The sequence below is a fragment of the Pelodiscus sinensis genome, chromosome 9 (assembly GCF_052426305.1).
Source record: "Pelodiscus sinensis isolate ZL-2025 chromosome 9, ASM5242630v1, whole genome shotgun sequence".
NCBI classification, from domain to species: domain Eukaryota; kingdom Metazoa; phylum Chordata; order Testudines; family Trionychidae; genus Pelodiscus; species Pelodiscus sinensis.
The window spans coordinates 26,891,997-26,906,960 of NC_143060.1; the positions used below are offsets into that span (position 1 = coordinate 26,891,997).

The 14,964-nt window shown below is 44.7% G+C and overlaps 1 protein-coding gene across 1 annotated transcript in view; it reads left to right on the forward strand.

Moving 5' to 3' along the window:
• The first annotated feature begins 1,040 nt into the window (after positions 1-1,040).
• Positions 1,041-14,964, forward strand: part of AK5 (adenylate kinase 5) — a 167,084-nt gene continuing 153,160 nt past the window's right edge. The window contains exons 1-3 of the mRNA XM_006129565.5: positions 1,041-1,692; positions 4,107-4,293; positions 8,017-8,184. Of these exons, the coding sequence (XP_006129627.3) occupies positions 1,633-1,692; positions 4,107-4,293; positions 8,017-8,184 (415 nt within the window). The 5' untranslated portion in view covers positions 1,041-1,632. The remainder of the gene's footprint in view (positions 1,693-4,106; positions 4,294-8,016; positions 8,185-14,964) is intronic.

Below are 14,964 nucleotides of genomic sequence, written 5' to 3' on the forward strand. Positions count from 1 at the left end.
TTATGTCTCAAAATGGAAGCTCAGCTCAAAAAGTTAGAAAACAGAGAGGGTAGCTCAGTGTGTGGAAAGAGAAGTAGCTTGGGGTTATGGGGTGGACGGGTGGTCTAAAAGGGCTGGCAAATACCCTCCTTGAGAAACCTTGCTTTAGGATGCACATGGAAAGGGGTGATACACACACCTCTCATTCATCCCCATATACCTTACCTCTCTATAACACACAGGGCTGCCCCTCCTCCTACTGACTTTCTGCCTCTGAACCCTTCCTGAGAGCACCATTTGCTGGCCACCAGCTACCCACATTCACCTGCCAGCTACAAACAGTAGGCTGCTGCTGCAGCTGCGATGACTGCTGACTGACCAGCAGGGAGAGCACCAGAGCAGAAAATACAGGACAATTTGCCTGTTTTTTAAAACAAGATGGGACACCTGCAAGAGGGCTTAAATAAGTAAATAAGTACCATATAAAGTGAGGATGTTTTTTACCCAGGAGTTGGGACCACTCTGCAAGGTGTGTTGGAAGCAAGCTTTCAGACCAGTCCCCATTTTGAATGGGATATTGTAAGGAAAATTAAGCTTTTCAGATTGGACACCTTGCAAAGGACTCTGTACCAGACTAAATTAATTCTCTAACTCCATGATTCGATATGATAATTGCTGGACAAGGCAACAGCATTTATGACTTTCTGTCATAGTCCTTAAAAAGGAACCAATGACCTGCAGCATTTGAAGAGTATCTAGGCTGCCTCGATCCAACAGCAAAGATTGCCTGTTAACACACAACCCTTTGTCACTTCAGCACTCACCATCCGATCCAGAAAACTTATTCTAAAGAGTCCCAAGAGCTGGACTGGAACCATCGATGACACAGGGAAAGTGCTGGGGGGAGGGATCTAACTGGGCTAGTTACACACTAGTAATGCACATGGACTTCACCACCATGTCTACAAGGGCCCTGCAGCACCACAGGCACCTGTTCACAGCTTTCACAAACAGACTCAGGCACACCCACAGCCCTTCCTCCATTCCCATAGACAGCTGTCCACTCACACGCAGGTGGCGGTGTCCCAGGAATGGCCCGGAGTAAGCGCCACCGCCAGAGTATGCCCGGACCGTGGATTGCAACGTGCCGGGCCTAAGAAACTTGCCCGAGGACTGGGGTCTGCTGGAAACGCTTTGGATCCCGCAGACTCTCCGCGCCTCTCCCCCCGCCTGCAAACAGACGCGGTACCCTTGTGCAGCGCGGCTGGGGCTGCGGATTTCCCGCCCGTTCGGCTCACCCCGCGGCAGAGCGGCCGCCTGGGCTCGCCTCGCGGTGCCTGCCAGCCCTGAAGGGGGCCGTGCCTTGTGCGCTCTGCAGCCCGCGGGCGGGGTGCGCGCTGCTCAGCCACCCACTCCCGCCGCCAGCCGGAGCTGTGCACACGGCTGGGCGGCACAGCGGCGCTCGGGGGAGCTGGCGCTGCCTCCTCTAGCTCCTCTCGGTCCTCCAGAGCTGGCAACCAGGGGCCCGAACCGGCGTCGCGCCGCTCCCCTCAGCTCCTGCAGAGGGCACGGCAGAGAGGAGGCTCCCCGGGGCCGGGGGAGGAGCAGCAGCCGCGGAGCCGTCGCCCCGCTCCCAGGCAGCCGGCCGGCGGCATGAACCCCTGCGATGCCAAGGAGTATCTGGCCCGGAGGGAGATCCCGCAGCTCTTCGAGGTAAGCGCCGAGGCGCGGTGCCCCGCGGGCTGAGCCCGAGCAGGGGCAAATTCCGGGGCCAACCCGCCCGGCCCGCGGGATCCAGCCCGTCTGAGCCCGGCCATAGGGCGGCAAGGGGCCCCCGGACTGGGGGCAGGGTGGGGCGGTCCGAGGCTGGACTCCCCTCCGCATGCCAGAGCCGGGAGCGAGGGGCCGGACTGGCAGGGAGGGAGCCCGCTCGGGTAGACCGGGGCAGGCGGCTGGGCTGCGCCTCCGGTGCCCGGGAGGGAGATGCTTTCCCAGGCGGGGTTCCGCCGCGCCGCCCGCCTTCCTCCTCAGGAGACGGGCTGGGTGGGGCAGGTGACCCCTCTGCACACACGGGCTCTCTGGCCCTTCGGACCGTGCTGGGTTTGCCTCCTGCAGCACGTGCCCCCGCCCTTCTCCGCGGGTCCCAGCCCGCCAGCAGCCATCCCTGGGCTGGGTTAGCAACGCGGGAGCGCAGGCTGGGCTGTGGGAACCGCGGAATGGGAGTGTGTCAGGCACCTCTGGGCGCATTGGCAGCTTGGATGGAAAGGATAACGTGCGTGCCATTATTGTCTGTTCCGCGAGCAGATTGCCCTTCAGCCAACAGCAGAAAACGCTGTGCGTGACCATCCTTCTTTGTAATTTAGGTTAAAAAAAAACTTAGATGAATCCCGTATATCCAATGAGTTCTTGTAGGGAAAGTAAATTATTGGCTAGGAACTCAGGCATAAATGATCCTTCATTGTTCAATAATTCACTTCACTGATCAATAAGACAGACTATTTAATGAGAGTTTTTAAACATCAAATTGTTAAAGGGATGTAGTGCAAGCTACCAGGTGTATCTGTTAATGAACAGGAATGTGCTCTTTCAAATGTGGATTCCTCCTCTCCCAAAATAAACCATTTTCAGATCCTGTCTAATCTGTATGAAAATATTATTGTAGGCTTTTTGAAACAAGACTTTCTCTATGAAAGATTGAAAAGACATATATAGGACAAAGACGATGTTTATGGTTTATTCATGTGTTTAAAAAATAAATGGTTTAATTATGGATACAGGCAATTGTGCAGTTAGAAAGATACAAGACTTGTGTTAGCAAATAAAAGATTCTGGTACTAAAATGGTATGCATTCTTCCACAGAAATATGTACTTAGTTGCAATGCAAGTTATTTAATTATACTATAGATGTAACTCATGCAAATTATTTTCTATGTTATAAATACAATTGCATATAAAGACAACATTGACCTAACTATATAAACTGTAGCTATTAAAATAACACTTGGAGAAATACTGAATCATGAATGTAAGATATTTTCATGTATTATACTAATTGAAACTATAGCACCCAATTTTATGTACTAGGGAAAGCTGAAAAATGCAATGGGAAGGACTACACTTTAGAAGGGCATATGTTAGGAGCTAATCATAGGAATTGCCATATTGGAACTAATAGACCATCTCCTCATGTATCCTTTCATCAACAAAAACCAATCCCACCTGCTTCAGAGGAGAGTATAACACTCCACAGTCTGCTCTCTCCTTCACATATGTGACCTACACCAGTTAGTGCAATACTATAATAATATTACGTGATGGAGGTTTTCTAGATGACTGTGGCTGGTGGTCAGTTCAGCGTCTTAAACCATTCTCATCAAAATGATGTTTGAGCACCTGTCAAAGGTTTTAAGATCTATCTATCTGTTTTATAATTTTCAGAGAGGTAGCTGTGCTACTGTGTTTCAGCAAAAACAACAAGAAGTCTGGTGGCACTTTAAAGACTAACGAATTTATTAGGGTATTAGAGCACAAGCTTTCGTGAGCTACAACTCACTTCTACAGCATCAGAGGAAGTGAGTTGTAGCTCACAAAAACATATGTTCTAATACCCTAATAAATGTGTTAGCCTTTAAAGTGCCACCGGATTCCTTGTTATTTATAATTTTGCTTCTCAAACATTAATATGAACAAAATATTTGTGGTCATATTGGTCTTTCAGGAAATTATATGTTTTCATTTAACTAACAAGTGAGCCGGAAAACACAAATCTTGGATCTTATTTAGCTAATGCAAAAACCACTATATATATTTGCCAGTCAGAAATGTAGTTAAGAAAGATTAAATAAACCTTGTTACTATTTTCCAGTTTCATTCCATTTCTAATCAGGAAACTAAAAACATACTCAGGAGACCTATATCTAAGTCCTATTGGTGACTCAGTGTGGGTCCCAGTCCTACATTCCTTGCAAGCCCCAAACATCAACTTGAACTGGAGATTTTGGGTGTGCAGGGAATACAGAAATGGGTACAATAAAATTAAATTCAAAATACCAGTTTGTGCTTATTTTCATAGCCTAAAGCTTTTTTTTTTTTTTTTTTTTTTTTTTTTTTTATTGTTATGTTTCAGAGTCTGTTGAATGGGTTAGTTTGTTGCAAGCCTGATGACCCAATAGAATATCTGGAAAGCTGTTTACAAAAAGTGAAGGAATTAGGTGGGTCAGAAAAAGTGAAATGGGACACCTTTGTTAGCCAAGAAAAGAGGACATTACCTCCACTCAATGGAGGACAATCAAGAAGAGCCTTTTTCAGGAATGGTAAGGTATCTCTTTGTGCTGAGTATGTTGTGTATCAGTGTGTTATTAGGCAATTTCAGAGCCACTATTTCAAAATGTATATTTACATGAGTTATCTTGTACTATTATGACACATTATATGTTTAACTTGTTTTGAGAAAAAGTTGTAGAAATAGAGGCATACATATGCCAAATTATGTTATATCAATGTGCAAGCAACTAATCAATCAAGCATGAAATGGTAATTTTTAAATTTGATTTAAAGTACTTTTAAGAGGGAGTTGTTTGTTTTTAGGTATGTGGAAAGGTTCTTATGTAGTGGGAAAAACTGATCAAAATTATACCTCCGATGAGGAAGTAGAGTAGTTTTGCTATAGAGGGAGAAGAAGGGTATTTTCAAAACCATGGATTCTAAAGGCATTTATGCCTCAGCTGATGGTGGGGGAAGTGTTTAGGCATGCAACTCTGGCCAATATGATTGAAAAGGTGCACTTGGTGTTTGATGCAGGGGCGAAGCTACAAGTAGCCATGGCCCACCCACTTAGCATTAAGGGCCCTGCCCCTACCCTTTCTCTGATCCCACTGGGGCACAGGGACTTGCTCCTATCCTCCCAGTGCTCCAGCTGGGCCAAGAGAGTGGGGTCAGAAGCTTGTCCTGCTCTGCTCACCCAGAGCACCTCACAGAGAGTGCTGCAGGGGCTTGCAAGCCTCTATGCTCTGTTCTCGATCTCCGGTTGGAGTGCTGGGCATATAGGTGGAGCTCTGTCCGCCCAGCCCCACGTAGCAGATGGGAGGAGTGGGGCAAGCGCAGAGCCCTGCTTTCACTCCTGTGCTGGAGCACTGCATGGGCAGAGTCAGACAAGTCTGGGTGCTGTCACTCTGTATTGAGCACTGAGTGGAGCTGGGCAAACCCTGAGCACATGGTGGAGGAGGGAAAGGAAGAAGGTGAAGTAGGCCCCTGATCAGAGCATCTGTCCCTCCCACTCTTTCAAGGTCAGCTGTGGCAGAAGGAGAACTGGCCCCATCACTCTTACCCCCCAGTTCCACCTATTCCATCCTGGCGAAGCCATTGGTTTGATGTTAGGAAATGCAGCTCTGCTGGTGCACACACACATGCTCTTTCCAGCATGCTAGGTCTCCTGACTAGACCATAATTGGCCACCATAATCCTGCAGCCAAATGATCAACATTTGTTGTGTGGATACGCTGCATGGTGAAAGAGGAGTCTCCTGTCACCTCCCTAATATACCAGCATATAGACATAATTCAGTCTCAGCTTTACAGTATTTGGGACCGATCTTTAGCTGATCTCCATGAGCCAAATACTTATTGACTGGAATGGAACTACACTGATTTACACCAGCTGAAACTTTTCCCCTTTACATTCAAAACAATTATTAGAGCTGTGCATTAATTTACTAAATATAACATGAAGAAATTATTTAGAACATAAGAATGGCCATACTGGGTCAGACCAGTAGACCATCCAGCCAGTATCCTTTCTGCCGACAGTGGCTAATACCAGATGCCCCAGAGGGAGGAACACATCAGGTAATTCTCACGTGATCGCTCCCCTGTCACCCACCTACAGAGAAATAGAGGCTAGGGACACCATTTGTATCCATCCTGGCTAATAGCCATTGATGGACCTAACCTCTATGCATCTGTCTAGCTCTTTTTTGAACCCTGCTAAAGTCTTAGCCTTTATCATATCCTCTGGCAAGGAGTTCCACAGGTTGACTGTGTGCTGAGTAAAGAAAAACTTCCTTTTGTTTGTTTTAAACCTGCAGCCTATTATATCCATTTTGTGACTCCTAGTTCTTATATTGTGGGAATAAGTAAATAACTTTTCCTTATTCACTTTTTCCACACCAGTCATGATTTTATAGACCTCTATCTTATCCACCCTTAGTATCCTCTTTTCTAAGCTGAAAAAAAACAAGTTTTTTAAATCTCTTTTTGTATGGGACCCGTTCCAAACCCCTAATCTTTTGTGTTGCCCTTTTCTGAACCTTTTCCAATGCCAATATATCTTTTTTGAGATGTGGTGACCACATCTGTATGCAGTATTCAAGATGTGGGCGTACCATGGTTTTAAATACAGCCAATAATATATTTTCTGTCTTATTCTCTATCCCTTTTTTAATGATTCCTAACATTCTATTTGCTATTTTGACTGCCGCTGCACACTGAGTGGATGTTTTCAGAGAACTGTCCACAATGACTGCAAGATCTCTCCCTTGAGTAGTTGTAGCCAAAATAGTCCCCATCATATTGTATATATAGTTGAGATTATTTTTTCCAATGTGCATTACTTTACATTTATCAACATTACATTTCATTTGCCATTCTGTTGCCCAGTCACTTAGTTTGGTGAGATCTTTTTGAAGTTCTTTACAGTCTGCTTTGGTCTTAACTATCTTCAGCAGTTTAGTATCATCTGCAAATTTTGCCACCTCACTGTTTATCCTTTTCTCTAGATCATTCATAAATAAGTCGAATAGGATTGGTCCCAGGACAGACCCTTGAGGGACCCCACTAGTTACCTCTCTCCACTCAGAAAACGTGTCATTTATTTCTACCCTTTGTTTCATGTCTTTTAACCAGTTATCAATCCACAAAAGGACCTTCCCTCCTGTCCCATGATAACTTACTTTATTTAAGAGCCTTTGGTGAGGGACCTTGTGAAAGGCTTTCTGGAAATCTCAGTATACTATATCCACCGGATCCTCCTTGTCCACATGTTTGTTGACCCCCTCAAAGAACTCTAGCAGATTAGTAAGGCATGATTTCCCTTTACAGAAACCATGTTGACTGGTGCTTCTCAGTAAATCTAAATCTTTCATATCATACATGTCATCCATAGATTAGAACAGTAACCTTAATGATCAGTATTTAGTTCCTTTTCAAGTTACCATATTTATCTCTCCTAGTCAGTCTCTATATGCAACTTAAAAGGAGTTCTGCTCACAAAACCATGGATCCACAGGAATCTTTAGGCAGATTTTCATATGATGAAGAATAAAAGTACTTTACCATAAATGCAAGATTGTAAAGTTCAAAAGACAGTAATGATATCTTATAAACCAAGAACTAGTTTGTTTTAAATTGAATAAACCAGGTGAATGCCAAATACTTTAGTACCGTGGTCCCCAACACGGTGCCCGCGGGGGCATTTCTCGGTGCCCGCCAAGTGCTCAGGGCTGGCCTGGCCCCGGGCACGTGGCGCATGTGCGGTGCCGGAGCCGGCCCCGGGTGCGTGGCGCACTGTGAGCGCCGGCCCTGGGGGCGCTGCGGATTCACCCCCCGCGGCACATGGGGGGGGGGAGAAAGCGCTAGTGCCGGCCCCGGGCGCTCGGCGCTTGGGGGAGGCGGGGGGAGAGAGCGCCAGTGCCGGCCCCGGGCGCGCGGCGCTTGGGGAAGGGGGGGGAGAGCGCCAGCCTCGAGCGTGCGGCGCTTGAGGGGAGAGCGCCGGCCCTGGAATGCGGCTATGGGGGGGCCCCGCCCCCCCGGGCGCCCGGCGGGCGAACGGCCTCGCCCCCTGGCGCCCGGCAACCCCAAACGGTTGGGGACCACTGCTTTAGTAAGTAAAATGGCATTCAAGATGTTGAAGAAATTTTGTTACCACCATTTCTTATTGCAGAAACACTACATTATTTTTGTTATCCTCATTTAATAAAAAAGCCATCAATGTTGATTTTGCTATTTATCTCCATTATTCCAGTTTATTTTATTATTTTGCAGTGATGCCTGACAATCCTAATTTTCCTTATCGACGATATGACCGACTCCCCCCAATCCACCAGTTCTCCATAGAAAGTGACACAGATCTTTCTGAAACTGCTGAGCTAATTGAAGAGTATGACGTATTTGATCCTACAAGACCTCGACCAAAAATCATCCTTGTCTTAGGTATGAAGGCAAAGTCAGGGGCAATTGTGTTTGAGAAACCCATATTATTTCCCCTGCACTAGTATTTATAATGCAAATGAATGAGATACCTACTCTGTTTAAATGTAATCCTTCTGCTTGGGTTAGGGAAAGAATATGGTCCAAGTGCAAACTAAGTCTCTGGTTTGGTTGTTGAATAAGAAAATATAGTTGTCCACAGATAAGGAAACATCTGTAAAATTATATCAGTTATTATCCTTGAGAAGAAAATACTGGTCTGGTGTGACCTACGCTTAAAATTCCTTGATGCATTAACCATCGTGTCCTGTTAAGTGAAAGTGTGCCTCTTCAGCCCACTACTTTGATCGTTTATCTGTAGCTACACTCCATCAGTTGTGTCCAATGTGCTCCTCTGTAAGAATGAGCTAGTTAATTACATTCTTTTCACAAAATTCATGATTGCTCCTTGGCATTTGCAAGCAAAGAGATAATTTTCAACTTCAGGTAAAATATGCTAAGCACAGTCAGTGCATCTACAGTTTAAATCCAGGTCAGTAGTTTGTTCAGTGGGTATAAAGCATTTGCATTTCACTTGTCTGGATATTTTTTGTTGTTGTTGTCTGGGTGTTATGTTTCCATATGCCAATAGGGCCTGATTTCTAAATGCCTTGTCTGGTCCTGATACTCCAGTGTTTTGCATCATATTTAACCACTTATATCTGTGTAACATGAGTGTAAATTGCTGCCCAATCAGATTTCCTCTCTCCCTGGTGGTAGTGTTTTGTGCTCATTTTGCACTTACTTTCCATGAATATAAATGACTACACAAGATCCAAAGCAGTGACAAATCAGATTCTCAGTCTAAAAGGAATTATATAAGGGGAGCAAACATCCATCCATGAGAGAGAATACTGTGTGTGTCTCCTTTATGATGTACTACAGAAATGCTGAGAACAAAATGTCTGCAGAACTCTGCAGGGGTTGTTAGAAATGCAAAGGGCAATTCAGATAAAACAAAAAAGCATCACATTTTCATAGCTCTTGGTGCATACCCCTCCTAAGCTGCTAGACAATGGTGTTTTCCTCAGTATGTTGCTCTTACTTTCTAAAACAGAATTCTTTGAGTTGTTTGACCTTCATCAGAAGGAGAAGTAATAAATAGATGGCCATCCTTTTCACAAGGGTGCAAATCCAGGCCCTTGCTCTGGGGCCATGGAAGGCCCTTGTGCAGTGGAATCAATGTGATTCCATTGCACAAATTGGCTGAAGACTGGACATAGGTAAAATGCACAGTGGGTATGTACTCCTGTAATTGGGCTGAATCCTACTTAGTGCATGCTTCTTGCCTGACAGTACGTAGAGAGTAGGCCATGGGTTCTGAGAAGATCTTCCTCTTACACACCTAGGGCTCGTCTACATTGGCCCCTTTTCCGGAAGGGGCATGGTAATTTTTGAAATCGCAATAGGGAAATGCGCAGGGGATTTAAATATCCTTTTCCGGAGGATCTTATTCCTACTTCAAAGTGCAAGGGCAATTCAGAGTAGGAATAAGATCCTCCGGAAAAGGACGCTTTTTCCGGAGGATCGGGGCCAGTGTAGACGCTTTTTTCCGGCTTTTCTAAAAGCCGGAAAAAAGCGGCGGACATTTTTATTTAAATGCTGCGGGGGATATTTAAATCCCCCGCGCATTTCCCTATTGCGATTTCAAAAATTACCATGCCCCTTCCGGAAAAGGGGCCAATGTAGACGTAGCCCTAAAGAGGAACTATGTAAGCAGCCCACCAAGGCTACATCAGCCATTGAGCTGACTTTCCCCTATTGAATAGCTCTGAAACCTAGCGGGCAAAGAATCCTCCTTACATCTATCCATCATTTGTTGGAAACTGTCATACATGGAGTATAACTTTCAAATTCTGTACATTATCCAGAAAAATGGTCACAATTCAACTTCCTCCCTTTTTGTAAAAAGAGGAACATGGATAATTATTTGACATAGGAAATAATTTTGTTCTAGTCCTCTTATCTTAGTTAACGCTCTAAACTTTTTCTGATCATTTTCTAAATCACATTTTGGTATAAAGGCGTAATTTTCTAACTGATAAAAACTGACCTCATATATGAGAAGTTTGTGAACCTTTGTTATCCAATAATTTGTGGCTTAACTATTTTTCTGTGCACAAAACTAAAATGAAAGCATAGAAATACAGGACTGTCTGTACCTCATTTTTGCCATGTGTTGCATGGCAAAAGAAATTTTTCCCTGAAGATAGTGATACCTCATTTCTTCAACAGGCTGTATGGCTTTTTTCAGCTCTTTTGAAATTTTAGGAGTAAAAACCGAATTTTTTCAAGTATTAATAAAGGGGACATTAGTTGGTGATCTTTTTCCTAGGTTTTCACATCAAATATAGGCAACTCTGATAGATTAAGACAAACTTTTTCCCTTCATTCCCACACTTTCTATACCAGACAATATTATCTATATCTATTTTGACTGTTAATTATTGCTTTATTGCTATGAGATGATTTCAGGAACATTTTTAATCTCCAGCTTGAAGGATAGGAAACTGAATTGATTGTTTTTCTTTGGTAACTCAGTTAACCTTTAAGCTTTGTTAAGTGTTTTGATTCTCAGTTGATGGGTGCTTTAATAATAGTCTGTTGCCAGTAAATGAAGCCTTACAACTTCATAGTAATATATTTAAAATTAATTGATAATTACCCATTACAATATATGTGGGCAGGTCTACCCTTGGGAGTTATTTCGAAATAACAAGGTGAGCATCCATACTACCAAGTCTGTTATTTCAAAATAACGGGCTTGTTATTTCGAAATAATAACTCCTGCTTGTGAAGAGGAATACACTTATTTTGAAATTGTTATTTCGGGAGTTATTATTTCAAAATAACTTATTGTGAAATAATCTGGTAGTGTAAACATAGCCTATAGAACCATATTCTGCCATCAGTTACTCTCACTCTGTAGTATTTCATTCCATTAGTAGTCCACTTATTTCAGTGGCAGAATCTTGCCCATAAAAATTGACCATACCTATCTAACTAAAATTATTTTGTAGCACATATGGAGAAATATCCTAGGGTGCATTCCTTCCACAAATAATTGTTAACTAGCAAACTTACCTGGCATTGCCCGGGTTCATCAGGGCAAAGTCTTGGGGTTGGGTTGGTGCAGAAGACTGTTATCAGGGTCTGTTATCCCCTGAATCTTCTCTCTGCCCACCAAGAGTCCCTCTCCCTTTCTCCTTCTGACCCCCCCTTCTCCCGCAGCCATCCAGGCATCTGTCCTCACTCTCCCCCAGCTCACCAGGGGTCTGTTCTCTGCCCCCGCTTCTCCAGCTGTCTTTTTTCTCCCCCCACCTTAGCATTGTGGCCAAGGACTGGGAGCAGGGGGGGGAAGGGTTTGGGGCAGGGAGACTATTTACTGGTGTGCTGGAAGGCAAGATGAGTGAGCCCCAACCCTGCTGGCCACTCCCTTGGTGAAACGGATGCCCCCAGGGAACACTCTGCAGGATAGTTTTCCCTTGTGGGCTCATTGACCCCAGTGGACACACTCATATCGTGTCCCTCCAAACAGTGCTCCTACTTTGCATATCCTTTTCCTGGGGCTTCCAGTTGTCCTGGCACAACCAAACCCTGACCTTGCTTTAAGTTAAGAGAAGAGGAAGCTGCGTACTGTAGGAGAAAGAAAGAAAGAGTCTGAAACATGAGCCTGATGCTTGAACCAAAGTTAGCAAGAGTTATTCTATGGGTAACAGACACGTCCTGTCAAAAACAGATGTTTCTCTGCAAATCAGCGTCTCGCGGAACTGGAACTACTAGCACTACTAAAAGCACATGAAATATGTAAATACATTCCACCAGGACAGTACAATGACATTCCAACTTAGTACATGCTAAAATAGTTTGAAACAACAAGAGTGAAAGCATAACAACGGCTAGTGAATGTTTTGGAGAAAAGTACAAGGGGAGATACCAAATGTGTCATTAATGTGTAAGATGATACATAAGGTATATATCACAGATATAAATGTCTATAAATGTTTGGGTATAAATAACTCTCTATAAATGTTGGGGTACCTTGATTTAACTCTTTGGCCTGCCTAGGGGCAATAGTGAAATCCATACTATTGATTGAGACGTGTCCATTTTCATGGGTACAAATGCATAGGGGCTTGTCACGGGGTCACCAGTCCGGGCCGCCGCCCTTCCTGTTTGCCCCTAGGCTGCGCTCAATGTACCACCTGGTTCTGGATCTCCTGGCGGAGTGGGGGGTCCGGGCCCACCCTCTCTCCGGACCCCGACCCAGGGCCCTGACACTGAGAGACGCTCTCTCAGTGGTAGCAGGGGGGGCTGGTACCCCAAACACACCTGCTCACGGGTTCCACAGCCCACCCTGGGTCTTGCTCCACTCCGCCGGCCCTCACCCTGCCGGTCACACACTGGCCTCTGTGGGTCCCCAGCCGCCTTCGCTGCCCTCTTGCCCGGCTTCCGCGGTCCCCTCCTCTCTCTCCTCGGCTCCTGCCCCTGCTGGTTCCGCCGCCGCTGGCTCCGGCGCCGCTGGTCCCGCCGCCGCTGGCTCCGGCGCCGCTGATCTCGCCGCCGCTGGCTCCGACGCCGCTGGTCCCGCCGCCGCTGGCTCCGACCCCCTTACCCCGGCCGCTCCTGCTCCTTTTATCCTCCCCCTCCCTTCCACCTTCCCTGGCGTCGCCCCCCTGACGTCATCACCGGCGTGCCCTGGCGCCTCGTGATGACGCGTCCCTTCACCCCCGCTCGGGCCTGCCGCGCCGATTGCCTGCCCCCCGGCTGCCCCGTTCGCCTCGCAAGAGTGACGGGGTTGCTCCACCCCGTCACAGGGCTCAAAGGCCATCTGGCTACCGATGACTATTAATGTACTTTGTTTGACAACAAACCTGACTCAGGTGCCTTCATATCTTATCTGAGTGTGTGGTCTTTGGCGACTCTTGTGAAGTCTATCGTGTTAGCTACCTGTGCAGAGCTTGCATAATATACTGAGGGAGCACAGAAAAATGCTCGCAGCTGAATGTTTATCATCACTGATGGAGTAGAAGACTTGTCAGGATGCTACACAATGAATCCTTAATTTACTACATCACTGTCCTGACCTCTTATATGCACCAGCTTTGGTGACCCTTGCTCTTACTGTTTAGGAGGAGTTCATGGAAAAACAGACATGCAGATGTTGTACCAATAAAAGCAAGCAGGATCTTATGAGGGGGATAAGGCAAAAAGCCACATTTATTGTAAAGATAATAATACAAAAATGAAGAAAAGCTAGAAGCAAACAACGTTGTTTAACTACTTAACCCTTATACATATAAACATTCATTCATCCATTCATTCAGGTTCTGTGTATTTGTTATAGTTACCAGCCTGGAAGTTGCTTGTGACAGAATACTGGCCAGGTATTCTGTACACAAGTGATGGTAGTGGGGAGTGAAGTCCTGATCAGATGCGCATCTGAAGCTCCTGGTACACTGGCAGCAGAACCTTGGACTCTGATTCCATAATTTTTTAGTCCAGTTCTTATAGGAATTTCTTCCTATGCCAGTCTATAGGAATTGCTGCATCATACTGATGTCTTCAGGGTGGCTGCCAGGTGCTCATCAGTGATCTCATCGGGTGGACCTCCAGTACTTGGTTTTCTCCACTTGACACCTTTTGGTTGCCCTGGCACCTGATGCCTTCTTCAGCCCTTTGTTGCTGTATTCTCAGGCTGGCACCTCTCAGAGCCATTCATTCATCATACAAGCACTCTCTCTCTTACATACAAACCTCCTTCCCTAATTAATGTTTCCCATACAGTATTTCGTATAATAACAACTTTACATATTCAAGAGTTGTAGTTACAAAAAAGTCAAGTTTCTGGGTGGTATTTCTTGAAACATTCTCTGTCTGAGTGCTGAGTTAGTTACAGTTGTTTTGAAGAGAATAGGCATCAATTATGTAACAATGCCCATAGTCAATTACAAGGCTTGGCTCCCAGAGCAGAGTTAGTGGCTTGACAATGCATTGTTACAATGTATCTCTGCAATGTCAATTTCAAGCAGCCCCTTGCACAAGCTTGAGCATGCCCTGGGAGGGGGGGGGGGGGGGGGGGGGGGAGGGGGGGGGAAGCTATTTCTGGCTACATAGTCCTAATATTATATTCCTAACAAATTATATTCTAGAGGGCAATAATTATAAATCTAAACATTTAACAATCTTAACAAATAATAATAATAATAATACTGATAATAATAATAAATCTAAACACTTTAAGTTGTGAGAAACAAATTATGGGAAGTCACTTCCATTTGCGGGAATCATTTTCAATACATTAATATGTTATCCCTACACAAACACACACTAAAATATATAGAGAGATTACAGATTTATGGAACTAATATAGATAATGTAAGGAAGAGATAAGTTATTCTTTGTAACCAGTTAATTTTATCTGTTATCTAAGATATTAGTATTTGCTTCCACTTTATTATGTTATTTTTAAAAGGACACAGAAGAATAAAACTTATTCTGAATAATTCTTAAATTACCTGAAATATGTATGCTTTGACAGAAATCATTACATAATTTGGTTATACCTTCTCCATTAATTTAACTTTTTAAAGTATGTTAATTTTACAAATTCCAGAATGTTCTGCAGATATATTTAGGAATATACATTGATACTCATACTCCATGAATAGTTCAATTGACTTTATTTGGACCACTTGTAGCCTGAGGTACATTTTTAATATAAGGAAATCAGGATATTTGTTC